Below are 20,048 nucleotides of genomic sequence, written 5' to 3'. Positions count from 1 at the left end.
TTTTTGTTTATGTTTCAGATGGTTGGTGTGCTCAGATAGGTGCTTGCTGCTGAAATTAGTTTTATTGATCAAACAAAACTGATCCTTAAATTTTGGTCTTTTCTCAAATTATTAATGGATCATCAACTTGGAAAATGTTTTCACTCTGACCGATCTTTATCACTTTATGAATTTTCTCTCAATAAAACACCATTCTGTGTTTCAAAAAGGTTTTATACTGTCAACTTTTACCTTTAGTTCCTTGAGTTTGCTTTTTCAGATTTCAGGTATTTAAAAGATATCTAAGTTTATATTAAATGGCACATTATCTACAAAGAAAAAATAATCTGAAACTGTGGAACCACTTCTGCAAATGAATAAGGAAAATTTGAACGTGTTAATGTCTCAAGGTCAAATTTTATGATTTTTTTATTTTAAAGAAAGAATTGAATGTGTCTCCAGGTAGATTAATTTGCTGGACAAAGCAGTGCTTTTCCTGGTAAGTCGTCAAGTAGAAAAAAAATTTCGAAAAATATCAGAACTGGACTAAGTTACTTTATCAGATTAAAATGAGTTCACTCAATCATTCTATTCTTCCTTTTTAAAATATGAACATATTTTATAATCATATAAACAGATATGACATTAAATTATAATTAATGGTATTAACATTACTGTTTTATAAAATAAGTTTAAATTTAAAATGTGCTCAATCTGAAATTTTATTTTTTGAAGATGCACATCAAAAAGAACATTTTGTATGGTTAATATCTTAACATATATAATTCTAATTTTGACTCTTTTACAGACATGCATTTAATCATTCTCAGCTTCCTTATCGGATAATGAATTGGATTCCAAGAACATCTTTTGCCATAAATTGTGATTCAACTTTTTCATATAATGCCTGAACACCAAGTTTTTAATTCCAATTAAGAGTGTTTCTTAGGAGAGAAGAGGCATATTACCATGGTGGAAGCTAGCACTTGGATTATCAAGTAGGATGATATGAAAAAAAAGTACTATAGAAAAATATTTGTTCGTGTATTTTAACATAATCTTATCTATGTTTAGAGATCACATGAACACCAACCATTGTAGATTCTCCAGAACATAATTTTTAAAACTGAAAATCAATTAGATATCGAAATTATAGAAAGTCTTTATGTAACTAGGTACTTTTCAAAGTTTGACTGTTAAAGTTCAATGATGTGTAGACAGAGACATACAAGATTACTGCTATCAGCTTCTGAAATGCATGTAACACAATCTAATACGGTGTGAGGATCAATGCATCTGTCCATCTTGCATATCTGCCCTGCTGGAGAGAGCAGCGGTCAGACCAGTGGAGAGATCACAGTTGCTGAGCAACGGTTCCATCACGGACAGGCTCTTTGATTTGATTTCGTGCAAAGACAAGGAGTATATATATTTTTATACACAATAAAACAAGTCTATCATTGAACAGAAGACTAGCAATAGCAAAGAATCCTATGGTACAGTGTGAAGATTACAACTATTGATCTTTAGAGAAAATACATTTAGTAGTACCAATGTGAAAGGAGATAATTTGACTGTGAATTGTACTGATACTGTGCATCCATAAATGATTGCTCTGTAGACAGAGAGGAACCAAAATTAGACTGGTAAAATATTTCCTTAGAGTCTAAGTGATTATATCTTCCCTTTCCTAATCTGTTCATCGGACTGTGTGCAGAGAAAAGATCACACATGTGGTAGTTTGGGGATGATTCAAATCACTTTTCAATTTGAAAACACATTATGGTTTCTGTTAAATAGGGACATGGATAGTTGGGAATGCTCTGGATTAATGTCTTTACTCAGTTTGCCCTTCTTCTTATAACTGGACAACTACTTGTAGTCTCATAATTTTTGAATCATCATCCATGAGTCTTAGGACTTTAGAATGAGCTTCCTAAGTCCTTGTTATTAGTTCGCAAATTTAAAGAACGGGGTGCATTGGCCAAATCTCCATATGCAAACCAAGTAGAAATTAAATGATCTAATGTAACAAAGGAACAAAATGAAATTATTTCTCATAGTATCCTTTGTTTGCCTATTCTTAACCACCATCTTAGAGAAGTGTAAATTAAAAGTCAAAATTATTTATTTCAGAAACTAAATAAATAGAGCACACTGCTGCTTTTTCATTTCATTGTGTCATTGTGTACCTTCACTTCTGGTATTTTTTTCTTCCCTCTGAAAGCGCTATTTCAACAAGACCATGTAAATGTCTATAATTGCGAGAGAAAATGTTAATATAACATTTACACAGTTCAACAGCTTCAAAGCTGTTTCATTGACTATGCTTAAAAGGAAACTTACACACTGAGGCCCCAAGTCCACATAAATGCTAGTTTAGTGGGACATTTGGTGACAGAGCCTTGAAAACAGAAACAAAAAGGAAGGGAAATCAAACAGCCCCATCTTCCAGCCTAATTCCAGCCATTTAGAAGCTCTGTGCTTAAGCCTAGGATTACCAGTGATACTATCTACATCAGCTTTGCTGTTCAGGAAGAAATGCCCCTCTTATTAAAGAAAAAAGGAGAAAAAGAAAGAGGGAAAAAAGAAAATAGTTTAAAGCCAAGTAATTCAGGCTTGCATAAATCTTTAATGGGTTCTGTCTTCATACGATTGGCTGTGCGTTCTTTCCTCTGCCCAGGGGAAACACTATATGTCTTAGAGGAGAATAATAGTAACTCCATCTTGTGTGTTATACGATATCTTCAGGTAATCCCGAGGATTTTGGCTTTGTCTGCTGTAAACAAAAGGCCACCCATACATAATGTGTCTGTGCTATTCCAGACTCCTCACCTTAGCAGGTGACACCCATAAGATGGACGTGGGAGACTAAGCCCATATGTACTGGCGGCAGTTTTACTCCCTAGACAGCTTGGAAAATGTAAAAACAAATAGCGTATTTCTCTTCCTATAAGAACAAAGTGTGATCAGCACCCTGCAGTTGTGTCAATTTTCTGGGCTTTTCTCAGGGGTAAGAATGAAACGCCAGATAATATGCTTTGCTTTGTGAGCTGATGAAGAAAATACCACGCTGTAGATTCATTCGTTGAAAGTGTATGGATGATTTCAAGCTCTATGTCAAACCACAAAAGAGAAATTAAGGAATAAAAGTATCCATCATTCACATGTTAAGATTTTAGTGAAGATTAATAAAAGTTACATAGAAAAGTCTATTTTATCATCATTCTTTTTTGTTTTTCTGGGGATGTGCTTACTGAGTTAGGTCCTGAACGGGTAAGCTTCCTAAGTGATGGATTTATTCACTCAACAAATGTACACCTACACATGTAAGAGACTTTCTTCCACTCTGACAATATGAGAAAGCTTTGACTTGTAGATGGACTTAGTACACAGGCTAACGTGGTAACATTTCAAATCTGAAAGAGTCAGACCTGAATCTGCTCAATTTCTTTATCGTCTCTGATGCAGTATCAGTTCTCAGCAATTCTGTGCTTACTAATTACACTGCATATAAATAAGCACACCTTTGTTTCACTACTTATTTAAACACTACCAACAAACAGAGGGAGAATTTCTAAGTTGATTGGCTAAAATCAATCATTTAAAAAGCTAGATCTTATAGTAAAGAGTATTTTGAAAAAAGACCAAAACATAGTTTCTGCTCTTCTTCAGTAAAATCACAAATTGTTTCTAGGATACATTTAATTTTATGCACAAGTGCATGTTTATTTTTATTTCAAATTCCCAGGAAAGTTTTTGTGTGAGGTAGAAAAGAAATATGCATTGTCAAATACCAATTCTCAGTGAAAAGGTAAATTACAATTTTGAGCCAATGAATCGATATATTTTAACAGAAGACATGATGGTCATCAACAAACACATATAATAATTCTAATATTGATATTTGCTGCAATGTGTAATATATGGTGGCAAATACAATAACTGAAAAAGCAAGTTGTTGGTAAAAGAGTAAATGGATTCACAGAGATACTATTATTGTTATTTTTAATGTGGATTTACAGCATCCATTTCACAATATATTTCTAAGCAGGGTTAATATCTTTATACTGTGCTTTCTTAGTTAAGAGAGTTATATTGATTGATTCATTCTTAGACTACGCATTATGAACTAACAAAATAAAAGGCCTATTAATTCTTCAACGGATCAAGTTGTTGTCTGATTGTGCCTAATCTCCCCTATGTAAATTTCACAAAAATAAATTAAAAAAACCCCAAAAAGGGAGTGGGACATCAAAATGGCCCAATCATATTACAATTCCATGACTAACGTGTTAATGTATTTTATACAACCTCTAATTATATGTGAAAATATATAGAAACTCTATCATATGTCAGTTATTCAGTGGCAATTTAATGCTTCAAATTTGAGTCATATAATTCAGTATTTAATGAGAGATGTTTAAACAATTAGGAATTCAGTATATATACCCTAGGTCTCTTCTTTAACTGATCATTAACTTGTTAAGAAACAATGTGATAAATACTATATAATTTTATTTTCTGAGTTTATTAATATTTTAATACATTAACATTTTGTATTCTAAGTCATCATTTTACTTTGCCTAATTAAAGTAAATTGGTCTCAGCATTCACTCTGAATAACTAGCTTAAGAAGATGGGATTTAACATATGTGGTCACATCTATAGTGAATGTACTGTTTTTCTGATTGAGAAACATACCTCTTAAATATATATTTTTGGCGACACAAGTATGGCCTAATGCCTCACTTAAAGTTTCAGCATGATCCATGTTCTCCTATACTCTGCTGTCACTCCCTCATTCATATCTCTTTACAAGCCATCTTTAATTCATTTCTATTTCTTGCCTATTTTGCTGTCTAGGACTGTTGCTTTTACACAGTTTGCAAAGGGTGCCCACTCATACAAGTGTAGTTTATAAATATTTTTTAAGCATTATTTTTGTGGTTTTAATCATAATAAAAAATGAGATGATACTTAAAACACTCACTTGCCCTACATATGTATTATATACAAGGAGAACTTGAACTATTATTATATGAAGTAAAGAAGGGACATTTGATCAGTGAGAAATTATTATGTCTTCATTCTGGAAAGTAGATCTGGAAGACACTAAACAGGAAGTAAAGATATGAATCCATTTTACTGTTAGTTGTCTCAATAAAGTTAATATATAAATAGTAAAAACAATACATTTTAGTATTATTAGCTTTGGCATTAGAACAGAATGTAAGGCATAATTCACATCTTATTTCTCTACATCATCCTTTCATTGAGATAACTAAAAGAATAATTCTAATATTTATTAAAAACTTAATATTTTCCAGAGTCTATCAGACATGCTGATTAAAACAAATATTATAATGTGTTGAATACTTACTATCATTGATGGATATTAACAAGAATAATTTTAGCTGCTGTAACAAATAATATTCGAGATTTCAAGGGTATAACACCATAGGGGTTTATTTTTTCTCACATCACATTTCAGTATAGAGGTGCCTGGCTAATGGGTGGCTTTTTTGTGGTTACGCAGGCTTTCAAGCTCCTAAAAACTAAAGGCTCCAATAATTCTCTAGGCTAGGATCTCTTAGTGCTCTGCGCCTAGGCAGAGAAGGGGGGCAGAGAGCATGGAGAAGGGCACTAGTCTTCTGACAAGTCCTTACCACTTCTGTTCTTGCCCTGTTGCAAGATCTAGTGCCAGGATCTCACTGGATGTGAGGCATCTCTAAATTAGAGCTCCTGGCTTATAGCTGCCTCCCAGAAACAATTTTACACTATGGATATTTGAAGCAGACAGCTATCTGGCACGTAGGATATAGGGCTGAGAACTCTATATTCACTGTATATTTTATACTCTTACAGACAATTTAAACTTGGAATTATTATTTCTTATTTTACAAAAGAGAAAACTGAGGCTCAGAGAAGTTATTTATTTGTACGAGTAAAATTTTGAACCCAGGTCTAACGACAAAAAATCCAAGCTCTTAATAGTTGTGATATACATTATCAAATTATAATGCACATAATTACTCCCAACAATACTACTACTAATATTAATTGAATTTGAATGCTTTTTATGTATTTGGCAATGTTCTAAGTGCAACTCAGTGACTCCTTGAGTCTGAAAAAACCTGAGTCCTCATCACTGGCACCTTCTCTTCCTGCAACTCCCACCACCAATTTCTATCAAATAGCATATCAACCATTTGTTAAGCGGAACACCAACGACTTTTTATGACTTTGCAAACACAAGTGGGGCACCTGTCGTAAGCACAATGGAAACTCAAATATGCCACTTCTCCCTTCCTCTGGTCCTGAAACCTGCTTGGCACACTGGCATCAGCCAGCACAAGTTCGTTAGTGACTTCACAGGCACCTCGTCATTCCACAGGGGCAGAAACCTTACCCAGTCACAGCTCCAGAGACCTGGAGAAGATCTTAAAGGCAGTTTGGTCTCAACATCCAGCAAATACAAGTTCCTTATAATGAGTTCTGGGTAAATATTCCCAGTAATGGAACTTACCACCTCACAACATGACCTACAGGTTTTAACTGGTAGAAAATGCTTAGAATCATAGAGTCACAGAAATCCGTCTAAGTGTAGCCTACACATTTTTCTACTGTGCTAGTCTTACACATTGAGATCTATGAGATCAATTCCTAAATTTTATATCTGTGAAAGCAGAGGCCATGAGTGTTCAGGAGATGAATTTGCCAAAGATCCCATAGCTGGTCTTTCTGCAACCTCAATTCTGTCCCTGCCCTAGGAATTACTCAAAGGAATTCTAATTTCTTATCTACATGACAGACTATATGTGCTTGAAAACAACAATTTTGTTTTCCTTAATTTTTCTCTTCTCCAAAATAAACAATTTCATTTTCTCACAATTTCAGATGTAAAATCCTTTCAGGTATTGATGATTTGGAAAGTTTTTTGTTTTTCGATGTCTCATAAATACCCTTCCCTATAACCCTGGACTCCGTATGAGTTCTGACCAGTGCAAGAAACAGAAGAAATAATTTCAATTTATTGCTTAACTCTCTGCTTCTGTTAATAAATTTAAGATTAAATTAGTGTTTTTTTTTTTAGTCTACATTTCCTGGATGTCTACTCATGGTGAAGTTCCATATTATTTTTCCTCACGTTGTTTCATGTGTACAACATTATATTTCAACTCCTATGTACACTACAGTGTGCGCACCATCAAATATTTAGTTTCCATCTGTCACCATACAGTTGACCCCCTTTGCCTATTTCATCCTCCTTCCCATCTACCCTCTGGTAACCTCTACTCTGTTTTCTGTATCTACATGTTTGTTTTTGTTTGGTTTGTTCATTTGATTTCTTTGCTTGTTTGTTTGCTTTTTTTATATTCCACATATGAGCAAAATCATATATTTGTCTTTCTCCATCTGACTTATTTCAGTTAGCATAATACCCTCAGGGTCCAGCCATGTTGCTGCACATAGCAAGATTTCATCTTTTTTATGACCGAATAGTATTCCAGTATTTCACATCTTTTTTGTCTGTGCATCTGTTGATGGATATTTAGTTTGCTTCCATATCTTAGCAATGGTAAATAATGCTGCAGTGAACATATGGGTGCATGTATCTTTTTGAATTAATGTTTTCATATTCTTCAAATAAATACCCAGAAGTGAAATAGCTGGATCATATGCTGGTTCTATTCTTAATTTTTTGAGGAATCTCCATACTGTTTTCCATAGTGGCTGCACCAATTTACATTCCCACAAACAGTGTCTGACGGTTCCCTTTTCTCCACATCCTCTCCAACACTTATTTCTTGTCTTTCTGAAACTAACCATTCTAATGGGTGTGAGGTGATTGTGCACTGTGATTTTGATTTAACAGCATGATATTGGCATCAAAACAGATGCATAGATCAATGGAACAGAATTGAAAGCCCAGAAATAAATCCACACATTTATGGACAATAAATATATGATAAAGGAGCAAAGAACATACAAAGAAGAAAGGATAGTCTCTTCACTAAATGGTGTTGGGAATACTGGACAACCACATGCAAAGTAGTTAAATTACAACACTATCTCACACCACACACAAAAATCAACTCAAAATTGATTAAAAACTTGGATGTAAGACCTAAAACCATAAAACTTTTAGAAGAAAACATACACAATATGCTCTTTGACATCAGTCTCAGCAATCTCTCAGGCAAGGAAAACAAAAGCAAAAATAAATGGGACTAAACTAAAAAGTTTAATTAAACTATATTAAACTAAAAAGCCTCTGCACAGCAAAGGAAACCATCAACAAAATGAAAAGACAACCTATCACATGGGAGAAGATATTTGTAAATCATATATCCAGTAAAGGGTTAATATACAAGATATATAAAGAACCCATATAACTTAACAAGAACAACAACAAGAAATTTTTTTTTAATGAGCAGAAGAGCTGAGTAGACATTTTTGCAAAGAAGGCATACAGATGGTCAACAGGCATGTGAAAAGATGTTCAATGTCACTTTATTCTCTTTTTTAAGAAACTTAAAAAGTTTCTACTTTTTCCCTATATATTTCTCATAAGGCATTATTTTTTAAAAAAAATATATGTTTCTGTGTTCCTTCTTGTTTATTTTTTATTCCTTAAGGGACTTTTTCTCATTTATTTTTAATTCTATTTGCATTTTTATTACCTCAGTCGTGAGGTTTTTTGTTTTTTTTTTTTAATGCTGATCTATGCCCTACTTTCATCTCCTTTACTATTTTCTTAATGTCTGCAGTGCACTAAAGATGGCTACAAGTTCTTTGACACTCCTCTGGTTGATGCTAGGAGTGATGGTAAGGTCTATTTTCCCTTCCTGTCTTGTTTGAGCCCCAAACCACTGTGTAAGAAGTTGTACTATCCTCAGACCTGTGAAAAATTCAAGCCGCATAGATAGGATCTTAAGGGTGAGATTCCTTTAGGAAACAGAGCACCAAAGAACATTAAGGTGCTGGACGTGTATGCGAGTGAAGAAGCTGTCTTGGAATTGCATCCTCCAGCCCCAGTTGCTCTAGCTGATGCCGCAAGGATCAGAGACAAACAGTCGTGACAAGCTTTTCCCAAATTCCTGACCCATGAAATCATGGGCAAAGTAAAATGATTGTTCTGAGCCACTATATTTTGGGACAATTTGTTACCTGTCAAGAGATAGCCAAAACAATTTTTTTAGCTCCTTTTGAAATAGTACATTGCAATTTTGACCTTTTAAGAAAAAAAAAAATCTTTCTGGTTCATTTTCATTGACTGTAGGAATTATTACTCTGCTCCTGATACTCATTTTTTATTTTTAAATAATATCTTTGTATGAGATTGACCTCAACACTCTACTGTTTTTCCTTTTTACATTAATTTCATTTTCCTGATAGGACCCCAAGGCTTTTCCAACTCTACAGAGCTTCCTCTTCTGCTGTTTTCATGCCATATCCAAATATCTGGCAGCTTTTTTTTTTTTTTTTTTTTTGAGATGTCCTGGTTCAGTTCTCTTGCCTCACTTTTTCCTGGATCCTTTCTTTCCTTTGCCTTTGCTCTTCTTTTCTGCTCAATTTTGATTCCATTCTTGGCACCTTCTCTTAAATGTGATGCCTTCTCCTGTAAGGAAGCCCTAGGGGGGTCAGTTTCAAAAGCTCATGGGGGCAACCTGAGACAGCTCCTTCGGACTGGACTTCTTGCACTTATTAGGTCAAAGAGGGTAAAACCCACTCAGCTTCATTTTCATTGGTGCACCATGCAGTCCGTTTATTTCCAGTTATTAACTGTTTATTGGATATTTGGGGTTCTCCTGCTCCAGATCAGCCCTACACCCACTTGATTTCCTCTACTTTCTCCTTCACAGACACTGCTAACAACAGATCTTGGAACTATTGATGGTTGGTTCTTTCACACTTCTATTTTGTTTTGAGGTCGATAACTCATCACCTAGTTTTTTGTAAATATTGACCAAGTGTTGTTGGTTTTGCTCTCTAGTTAATCTTTCTGTTTTTACATGGGAGTCAGGAAGATCCCAAAACTGCTGTCTCCACCTCCACCATCTTCCCATAATCCACACGTAATACACTAAATTGTAAAATTATGTGCTGGTTTTCCAAAAAAAAAAAGTGTTTAAAAAAGCAGTCTATATTGCTTATACAAGAGATCCCATTGTTCTGAAAGTTTATTCCCCACACATAGGCATAATTCTCCTGCATTTAAATTTGACCCAAAAGTAATATACAAATATAATAAACAGTAGTTAACCTTCTAATTAACTATAATTTTATTTGTCTTAGAATTTAGAAGAGTTTTTGCAAGAAAGATTAGAAAGAAGTCTTCTAAAATAAATTGTATAAGGAGTTGTGTGCTATTGCTGACTTTTCTTTTACCTCGAGGGAAGGATTTATGTGCAGAACTGTGTCATTTACTTAGAGCTTCAACCAAGTACTAGAGTAACTAGATAGCACAAGTTTGTGGTGAGGATGATGGAATTCTGTCAACAAAAAAACACATTTATTAAATAGAGGTGATCTAATGTTTTTTCTTTTAATTAGCAAGCATTTATTAGCCAATTACTACGTGTAATTCTTTATATCCAACATAATGAAAGTTTAAAAGAATGACAGAATCTTTATCTTCAAGCACTCCACAAACTGGTAAATGAAATTCACATTTATGTAATTACCAATAATTTAATTGTGGGTGATGATTTGAAACATTGTTGAGTGTTTATAAAAACATCTCCATCAAATACAGGACAGCTACATGATAATGGATAGGAAAAGCATTAAAATGACCAACTTAGACTGATTCTAAATTTATTTAATAAATGTGTGCACTTGACCAAAATATTAAAGTACTTAGATACTCTATGCCTCAGTGTTTTCATTTATGAAATACAAGTTATCACAATTCTGAAGAGATAGCATTTTATACTTCTATGACTTCTTGGTAAATACTTAAGACATAAGTATACCCTGACTGTGTGCAGTAATTGACAGAAAGTGTGCAAATCAGGCTGGACTTCTCATATGTTTTCCTGTATATATATATATATACACACACACATATATATATATATGCTTGAAAGCACACATTTCACATTTTATATTTGGATAATAAGTGGATTTTTAAACTTTCTAGTTTAAAGTCCATTTGTATCACAATCACCATCTTGGAAAACGAATGCTTGTTCGAATTTACAGATTCCTTCTGTAATCCTTCCTCTTGATTTTTATTCCATTAATTATTGAGTCATTTGACTTTATGTAGTTACCTTATTAACCAAGTACACTATATCCAAAGGACCTAGAATTCTCATACTAACAATATCTTCTGCCGTGAGTGCTTCAATCTGTGACCCGACCAGTGATCTTGGAAGCATAAGGGATAAAAAAGAGAGCACCCTTGATTAAATCAATCATTTAATCAACAAGTATTAAGAGCTGTGAGAGAGATACAAAAAAGAAGATAATTACCTCAGCTATCAAAGAGCTTATAGTCTTGTTAGAAATGTAATACAAGCAAGAGGCCATTAGAGAATAAAACAGTATATAATGAAGTGTTTAACTGGGGTGTAGGTGCAACCTCAGATTCTTTTGCTGTAAACTAAAGAGTTAGACAAGATGGGCTTTAAGATCACTTTCAGGAGTATGATCTCTGAAAAGTAAAATGAGAGGACATCGATGAAGGTAAAGCCTTAAAGAAGTAATTTATCTCTTTGACAACTATGTTTCTTTTCTCCACCCCACTCCCATGTCATTCTGAATATTGAGGAAATCTTCTCTTTATAAAGTCTTCACTTGGAGTATAATTTAATTGATCACACCTCATGATTACAAACAAACTCTTTTTGGCAAACAAATATGCCATCAATTAAAATAGAATAATAAACAACTAAAAAATACCAACGCCTAAAATTCTTTAATGTAATTAATTTTGCTGAAAGTAGACATATATATTTTCAATGAAAGCAAAAGTTCTAAAACACCAAAAACAATGTCTCGTTGGGTTTGAATCTCAATTAGAAGAAGAGAGGAGGGTTATCCATGTTGTGCAGATAAAGCAGTTAGTAAAATTATCATCTGAGACAGCCTGGAGAGAAGGGCACCTTGAAGGTATGGCATCACACACCACATGACTGCTTCAGTCGACCCTCGTGGAAAGAATGGGGAGTACAAAGACTGACTTAGGATATCTGCTTCTAAATATTCTGGTGAGTTTAAAGAATAAATTAAAATGCAGGATTTAAATTCTCCAACTGAGATGACATCAGAAGACCATGATCATCCATGGATGTCCTAAAAGAATCATCACTTTATTAACTCTAGTTGAAATTGCTTAAATAGACTGTCCAGTCTGACACTTAAGTTGCTAAATTACAATATAGGTTATATTCTGAACCTCCCCCAGGTTCTAGTAAATTTTAGAGCATTTATTGGGAAAGAGTGAGACCTCCAAATTGGAAAAGGGACATTATAAGGTTTCAAAAAACCCTCAGTATCTAATACTGCAACCCATACTAGGAGACTGGCCATGCTTTGTTTGAATATCTCATAAATACCCCACCTAATAACAAACACCAGTTTTTCTGAAATCTCTTTCAAGGTCTCTAATCTTAGTCACTCACCTAATTGTGACTGAAACTGTTAGAAAGTGGTAAGGAGGAGCAGGGGCAGAAACAGAGGGTCAACTCTTGAAGTCTCCCTTCTACTCCTAAATCATCAGTTTCTTTAGCTCCTAGCCCAGGTCTGCATGTTCTATCAGGTCATTTGTTCATTGTCATTCTCTCTGCTAAGCCATGGATTATGACAAATTTAGTCATGCGTTAAGTCTAATGTCAACAGCTGCTCCAGAACTTGTCTCTTCATTGAAGTGCATCAACCCAATCTCCCACACCAGGCATGGAACAATTGATCTGACAAGGTCAGGTTCTCTATCCCAAGAAGCAGAGAATTCCAGAGCAATTGGTTTTCTTCTCTTAGTGACAGTAGTATAACTCTACTGCATTACTCCACTATGTCACTTTTCTGGTTCTTTGTCATAATTTATTCTGTAGGGATCCTGTTCGTTTCACCATTGCATAGGGTATTATGCAGGCCCATGCTATTGAGGTCTATGTGCTGATAGGAGCTGGTAGGCAGGAAATAACTATGATCTATGTGTCTTTGTGAGACACATGCATGCAAGAGGGTGAGAGTTGCACATCACAAAAATCCAGTGAGGCTTGTAAGATCCTGTAGTGTGCAGTATGTAAAGTAATCTCCTCAAATGTAAAAGAACCCTTGCCAGACTTTACATTAACTAGCACTGGAGAAAAAGGCATAATGCTTGTTGGGCTTCTTTAGATTTAGAGGCAATTTAAACCATACTTGTGGGTGTTTTTACAACCCCTATCTAACTTGCAATACAGGTTCTCACCAGTCAATTCATTAATTTCACTTGATCCCACATTTTACGTGACTGAATTTTTGAATCCCACTTATTTCTCCCCGTTCCCCACCCTCTTGACCCCATATGACTATGGTTGCTAAGTTTATCTATTCAGTACATATTATAAGATAATAAGGCAGGCCTCAACTCAATTAAGAAAAAAAAGAACTTATCAGAGATAAATACAGTAATGGATAGAACTTCGTGTCCACCCTTTGAGAAGGGGTGGGAATTTTCATTCCTATTCATCGTACTTGTGTGATAGATGGAGAATGTGGTCATTTTCCTTGTTGTTTCTGAGCTTGTGTACGATAAGAAGTGTATATATGGATGTTAGGAGACAAAGGGCTGGACTGTTGACCTCTCTTGTCATGCTGTTCTACACTGAGGAGGAAAAGATAAAGCCATATTTCCTAGGCTCCCTTTATGGTAGGTCCTAGCTGTGACTAGGTCCTCCAAACCAATGCAATCACCTGAGACTGAGAGCCAAAGTGAGGCAGAGCCCATGCTTCTGAAATACCAATTGTGTCTGCAGACAAGCAGTATCGGGAAGGCATTTGATTTCTCTTTTCAACTTTAGCCATGCGCTAGTGTCTTATCAAGTTGGTAGGTATTGAGAGGCAGGCTCCAGGAATCCACTGGTTGGAGTGAGTCATGTTAGGCATGGCATGGTCCTGGAGCTGGTAGAGATAGCAGTTCACCTATTTAATTCATTCAGCAAATACTTATTGAGCACCAATCCAATGCCAGACACTATTCCTGGTCCATGGGGTGTCCATGAACAGAGCACACCCTGCTCCCTGCTCTTGTGGAGCTTACCCACCATCAGTGATTTCCTGGTCTCGTGGCTGATGATTATTTCCTTCATAGGGGCAGTGACAGGGCATCTTGGGCAGGGAGTTCCTGACTGGAGGGAAAAACAGCAGTTCCTTTGTGGCCTGGCTCTGGGTCTGACTCTGGAAGTCATTTCAAAAAGCCCAATTGAGAGTCTTTCCTCAGTCCTCCTGGAGATTTATAAGTTAAATAACACCTTATATTAAATTGCTTCTTGTCCAAGCTATTTAGAGAGAATTATGTTCTCAGCAAAGGGACTCTGACCAATACCAACCACCTCGGCACGCTCATTCATTCCCATTTTGGCCACCTTGGAAGTCCCACACATTCTTTACTGTCTACCCAGCTAACATGTCACCTCTGGCTCTCTGACCCTTGTCTGTCCCCCATGAAATTAATCGCTCTTCCCTCCGGCTGCCATAACACCTTAGCAATCTGTAAATGCTTCCTTTATAGGGTTTATCAAGCTGTGTGACTGGCTGCCTCTCTTGTTCTCCTCCTGTCACCCACACAGCACACAAGACAGCGACTGGGTCTTATTTACCTTTGTGCCTTTGACACCTGACCGTGTTGGGCAAACGAGTCACCTGTGTTTCATTTACTCATATATTAATAAACGAATCACAAATTTTCTTATTGCAAAAATATTTTAACTGCATTTATACCCTTCTTTTCCATATAAATTTATTTGTACCATTTTAAACATTATATAAGAAATTATCATTAGATTTTAGGTTTAGGAATAACATCAGAAATTAGGTAGTCCAGACTTCTTTTCCAGGTCAGGAATTTCAGGCCAGAACAATTTGGTTTCTTATTCCAAGTTTAGTGTTCTTCTGTTTTATTCTACAGCTACTGGCCTTGACTTGGTTTGTAATTTCACTGAAAACAGGTATTGTCTTTGAAGCTCCTCAGGGCTCCCCAGGCTTTGCAGGTGAGAGGGTAATTGGCCACCGAAGAGCTTCTTGGAGTTCCCTCAAAAGTTCATTTATGGGACTGGAAATGCAGAGGCGGGGTGTTCTCCATTTAGAGCAAGTGCTTTTGTCAACAAATAGGTTCACAGACACTAGATAAACTGTCAAATATTTGATTCTGATTCCATAAATTATATATCGCTCTCTTCTACATTATAGTTTTTTCCTGTAAGGTGCAAAATGATTCTATAATATGAATGCACATGCTATTATTTATAAAATTGGAGTGCAAACTAGTTAGGTCATCAACAATGTATTAAAAGAGCACTTTGTACAGATTTTTCTTCCAGCACTTAACCTATTTTATTATAATAAAATGTCCTTCCATCTCTCCCAGGAGACTGGACCCTGTGAGAGCAAACCTCATATCTTCATGGTAGTAGGTTTCATTCCTAACAAGGTGCTTGGCATAAGCTATATGCTTTATGCTTGTTCATGAAGGTTCTTGAACATAAATATGTTATCTGCAAGACAACAAAACTACTAAATTTGCCAAATTAAATGAAGCAAAACCAATTTCTCTTATTTCCCTTAGACTAAGAGTTTATTTTCTGTAGAAATGGATAGGTGTTTCCTACTAATTTGTGGATCGTCCATTTAACTTCAACAAGTTTCTAGAGGCCTTTCCAAAATTTCAAGGAAGAGGAGAGTTTTGTTTTTTCTGAATTAGGTCTTGGCAAAGGCTGCTCACTTCTCTTCCCCAAATCACTCCACAAGGCATGGAGTATCTGGAGTTCAGGCCTGTGAGCACTTTGAAATGACCCCAATTAACGAACTTGACAACTACTTCAACAAATATCGTCAAAAGTGGAAAAGGTCCATTTTTAAGTGGTACTTCTGAGAAGTGTGAACTCATAATGGGAAACATACTCACATAATCACTTACAAACGAATCATCTTGAAAATGAGTCCTACACAAGTTAGATATAAAACACTGTGGTTCTGACAGAGCACACACATGTGAACCCTAATGAGTGTAATACGATCCCGTTCATGGTGACAGTCGTGGTTGACATCAGGTGCTGGATGAAGACCAATGACTAGGATATACAGTTGTTCAGGAAGAGCTTCAAGTGAAGCTCGTGACCATGATTCCTGTGTGCTTTAAAACAGGAGGGGTGAGCTGTAAGGACATTTCTTGATCTAAATTCAAAGACACTGCAAACTTAAGTGACATAATGAAAAACAGGAATCGAATTTAGTACTTGGATACTTAGCTCACTCAATCTTTTCATCATATTTCCCAAGTGAGTTGAAGCATAGACAATAGGTCATTTTTGGATGAATTTTAGATATTTCAGGGAATAATACAACTTTTACATCTCAGACTAGCAAAAGTAAGAAGACAATATGAATTTTTTTTTCCACAAGAAGCTCACCTCGATAACAAATACATATTGACCATAAATCCTCCCTATCCTTTAACACTCATATTGAAGAACTAGGTCCTATAAGCAATTAATGTGTTAACTTGATTCATTAATGCAGAGAATATTCACGATTTTCCACCTTGGAAGAGACTGATTCTGTCATTGCTTTAATAGAACTCTGCTGGAAATCAAACACAATTTTTATTCTAGGGAATGATTACTGTGTCTTGTTTAATTCTCCCCTAACAAATGTCAGCACTAATGTATTACAGATTATTCAGTCAATTTGATGGTTCCAGGTGAAAGAAAGGAACACAAATCTCTTCTTTTAGTGTAAAAAGGGTCAGCTGGATGACTTCCCCTGCAGGAGCCAAGATGAGGCTTGACATGAATCAATCAAGAAGGCTCAATTGTACAGTTATAGTGCCTAATGCCTAAACATGAGCGGACGGGTGGAAATTAGCACCCGATTATGAGCATACATGATCTTCCCCTGGAAGACAATAATATTGGCATTAAGCTTCTCAAGAGGGAAGATGCTGCTGGTTTTTAATATGTCTTAAATTATGTCAGGAAAAACACTGGAACATCACACAAAAGCCACAGTCAGTGTCTATTGCTATCTCATAAAGCTGGAGATCTTTACAACAATATTGACACAGGAGCAGGCAAGCAAATGTCAGCCAATATAACATATGAAATACTTAACGTAACCAATTTTCAGCTGTCAATCAGCAGGGAATAATGACTGATGCAAGGAATCAATACGCCACAATTGAATTCCAGCTCACAAACTTGTTTCGTTCTGTGCTATAAAAGACTGTCAAATGTCACACCCCAAGAGATGCAACAGGATTCCAAAGATTTATTTATTTCAAGCTCTGAAGTCTATTAGCAATAGTGCTCTTTTGCTATTGGAAATAGAGCTTCGGTGACATTAAATTTTCAGAAATGACAACTCGTGTTTCTGACAAATTAATGATAGGACTTTCTTAGCCCCATATTTATTTATTTTTTGCCAACATGAAGTACAATTATTCTCAACCAATTCTTGGGATTTCAGAAAGCAAATATTTGAGGTAATTTGTCAAGTAAACTGCTCACAGAGCCAACCGTTCTTAAACAAGTTGTCCTATACATTGTAAATAAATGGAAATTGCATATGACAAAACTTAAGCTTATGTTAAATCCAAACCTTAATATTATGCAAAGGCTTGATAGCAAATTAAATCTATAAAATTTTATCTTTGAATAACAATATTAAATTCTACTCTCTCTACTGCATGGTTAACTTTTAGGGAAAAAAATACTGCATCCATGTAAAAAAACAAAACAAAAACAAAACAAAGCAAAACAAAAAGTCCCAAAACTGTGTTATCCAGAACACCAGGAACTTATTTTATCTTATTCTATGGCAGCAATTTTAAAGTTGATACTCTGAACCTATTTTTTAAAAAGCTATTTTAGTATTAATCAAGTATTTTTAAAATGTAACTTTGATGTGACATAGTAACTTCCAGAGATGCTTTTTATAAGTTGGGAGAAAAATAAACATAGAAAATTGCTATCTACCCTTTCCTAGCTATTCCCACAAGAACATTTTTTTTTTTCTTTTCAGCCCTATTATTTTATATTTGGCTAAATATTCTTCCTAAATCAAAGAAGAAAAACATAAAATATTAGTTTTATGAAAGAAAGAACAATATATCAATGGTGATCTCCTAGCAAGCATTCTTTTTCCCTTTGGAGCCAAGGAAAATAAAAGTCACATACTCTTCTGAGGAAAATGAAGCAACAAGCTATTTGTCCCTCAAGATCCAGTTATACATAGCAGACATGTAGCAGTTTTTTGCCATCACCAATAGCTGTAAAGACAGGGCAAAGTGAAAGCCTGCTACTCTTTGGGCAGGAGCTCACGGAGGCATCTGCTAAAGGCGTACAATTATCACCAAGACTCTTATCTGGTCAAACACCTGCTTGTGGCCCTTTTCTCAGCTTTTTTTACAGAGTGCCAATATGGTGGGCCCATATATTGGGAGAACTCAGCCCTCCACCAAAGCTTATGCCTAGGGTAGATTATATGATCTCATATCAACTCCCATTATTAAGTTGATCTGACTTGGTATTAAATATCTTAAAGGAAATTATTTTCTTCCAATGTATTTGGCATATAAAAAGATAAAACCCAAATAGAACATGTTTAGAATCTGATGTTTGTTTATGAACAGACCAGCAAGAAGCCTACATTGTTTATAAATGGGAATAAAAAAATACTGTTAAGGCAGAGTTACTCATGTGGTTGAATGGGTTGATTAAACCCAGAGAGAACATCGTGGGCAGAGCTGCTGTATCCTTCATTTGTTCTTCTCTGAAAATGATAACATTGAACTGTAAAAGTTGAGATTGAAAAGCCACTAGTGTGTTGTCTAATTTCAACTTCAGAAGCTGCTGTGCTCTCTTAGTGACTTTATGAGGGAATAAGATTATGGGTCACAAGAGCTTCTTTATTTCCCACCTGTAGCCTCTAACAACATTTTATTAAGGATTTTCCCATCTTCTTTCTCTGACCTATTAGGGTTGAAATCCTAACAGCTGTTACAGGACCTTGACCAAATGGTATTAACATAGATTAGTGACTCTGAAATGAAGTAGCCTTTTATCAGAGCTCTATTTATGGGTGGCTACTAATATTTCTACTGTGCTAATAAGATAAACATAATATATCTTCATGTAAATAAAAAGGGAGCCCTTAATACGGTGAAACACTTAGAGCTTCATGTTTGCTTCACAGAGAATCACACCAAGCTATTGTTATTTGAAGGTTTAATGTTAATTTGTAAAACAAACATGTCAGGGAGTTGTCCATAAATATCTTCTTGACAGGCGGTTGCTTCCTGGCTTGTTTAGATGGTTTTTTAATTGCTCACTCACTGACTAGATCTCCAAAATAAAAACTAGTGGGAGAATTTTAAGTGCATATACGTATAGTACATACTCTTATTGGAGGATATAAATTCTTGTTTTCAAGAATTGTTTTTGGGACTAGATGTATGATTTCTTGCCTGGATAGTTTTGAAGAGTAATGAGATGATATTTACAGGGCACTTGGAGAGCTAGGAAAGGTGCTAAGTACCCAGGACTATCATTGGTCTTCATTCAGAGATATACTTTAACTGAATAAATGTAAACACAATAGAACAAGAACACCCTGTTCACCACTCTGGTAGACTAAAAATTGGAGGCAACACATGGGTCATTGGAACGTCTGAGGTTTATATATTCCTATATTTCTTTATGCCAAAGCCAATGCTGCTTCTTTTTTTTTAAATAAAGAAACCAAATGTATTTTCCAGACATTATCTCATTAATTCTAAATCAGTTTAGTTCCAGACACAGTCAAGTTAGACTATCTCAAGGTTTTTAAGGCTATTAGGTTTAATTTCTAAAATTGTT

At 35.3% G+C, this 20,048-nt stretch overlaps 1 protein-coding gene across 1 annotated transcript in view; it reads left to right on the top strand.

The window, feature by feature from the left end:
* LOC309627594 (uncharacterized protein) overlaps positions 1 to 4,203 on the top strand; it is a 694,978-nt gene extending 690,775 nt beyond the window's left edge. Inside the window, exon 16 of the mRNA XM_082389733.1 lies at positions 19 to 4,203. Within this exon, the coding sequence (XP_082245859.1) occupies positions 19 to 53 (35 nt within the window). The 3' untranslated portion in view covers positions 54 to 4,203. The remainder of the gene's footprint in view (positions 1 to 18) is intronic.
* Positions 4,204 to 20,048: the final 15,845 nt, after the last annotated feature.

Source organism: Balaenoptera borealis (assembly GCF_965194805.1).
Source record: "Balaenoptera borealis genome assembly, chromosome: 4".
Lineage (NCBI taxonomy): Eukaryota > Metazoa > Chordata > Mammalia > Artiodactyla > Balaenopteridae > Balaenoptera > Balaenoptera borealis.
This window is presented reverse-complemented; position numbering and strand designations above follow the sequence as displayed.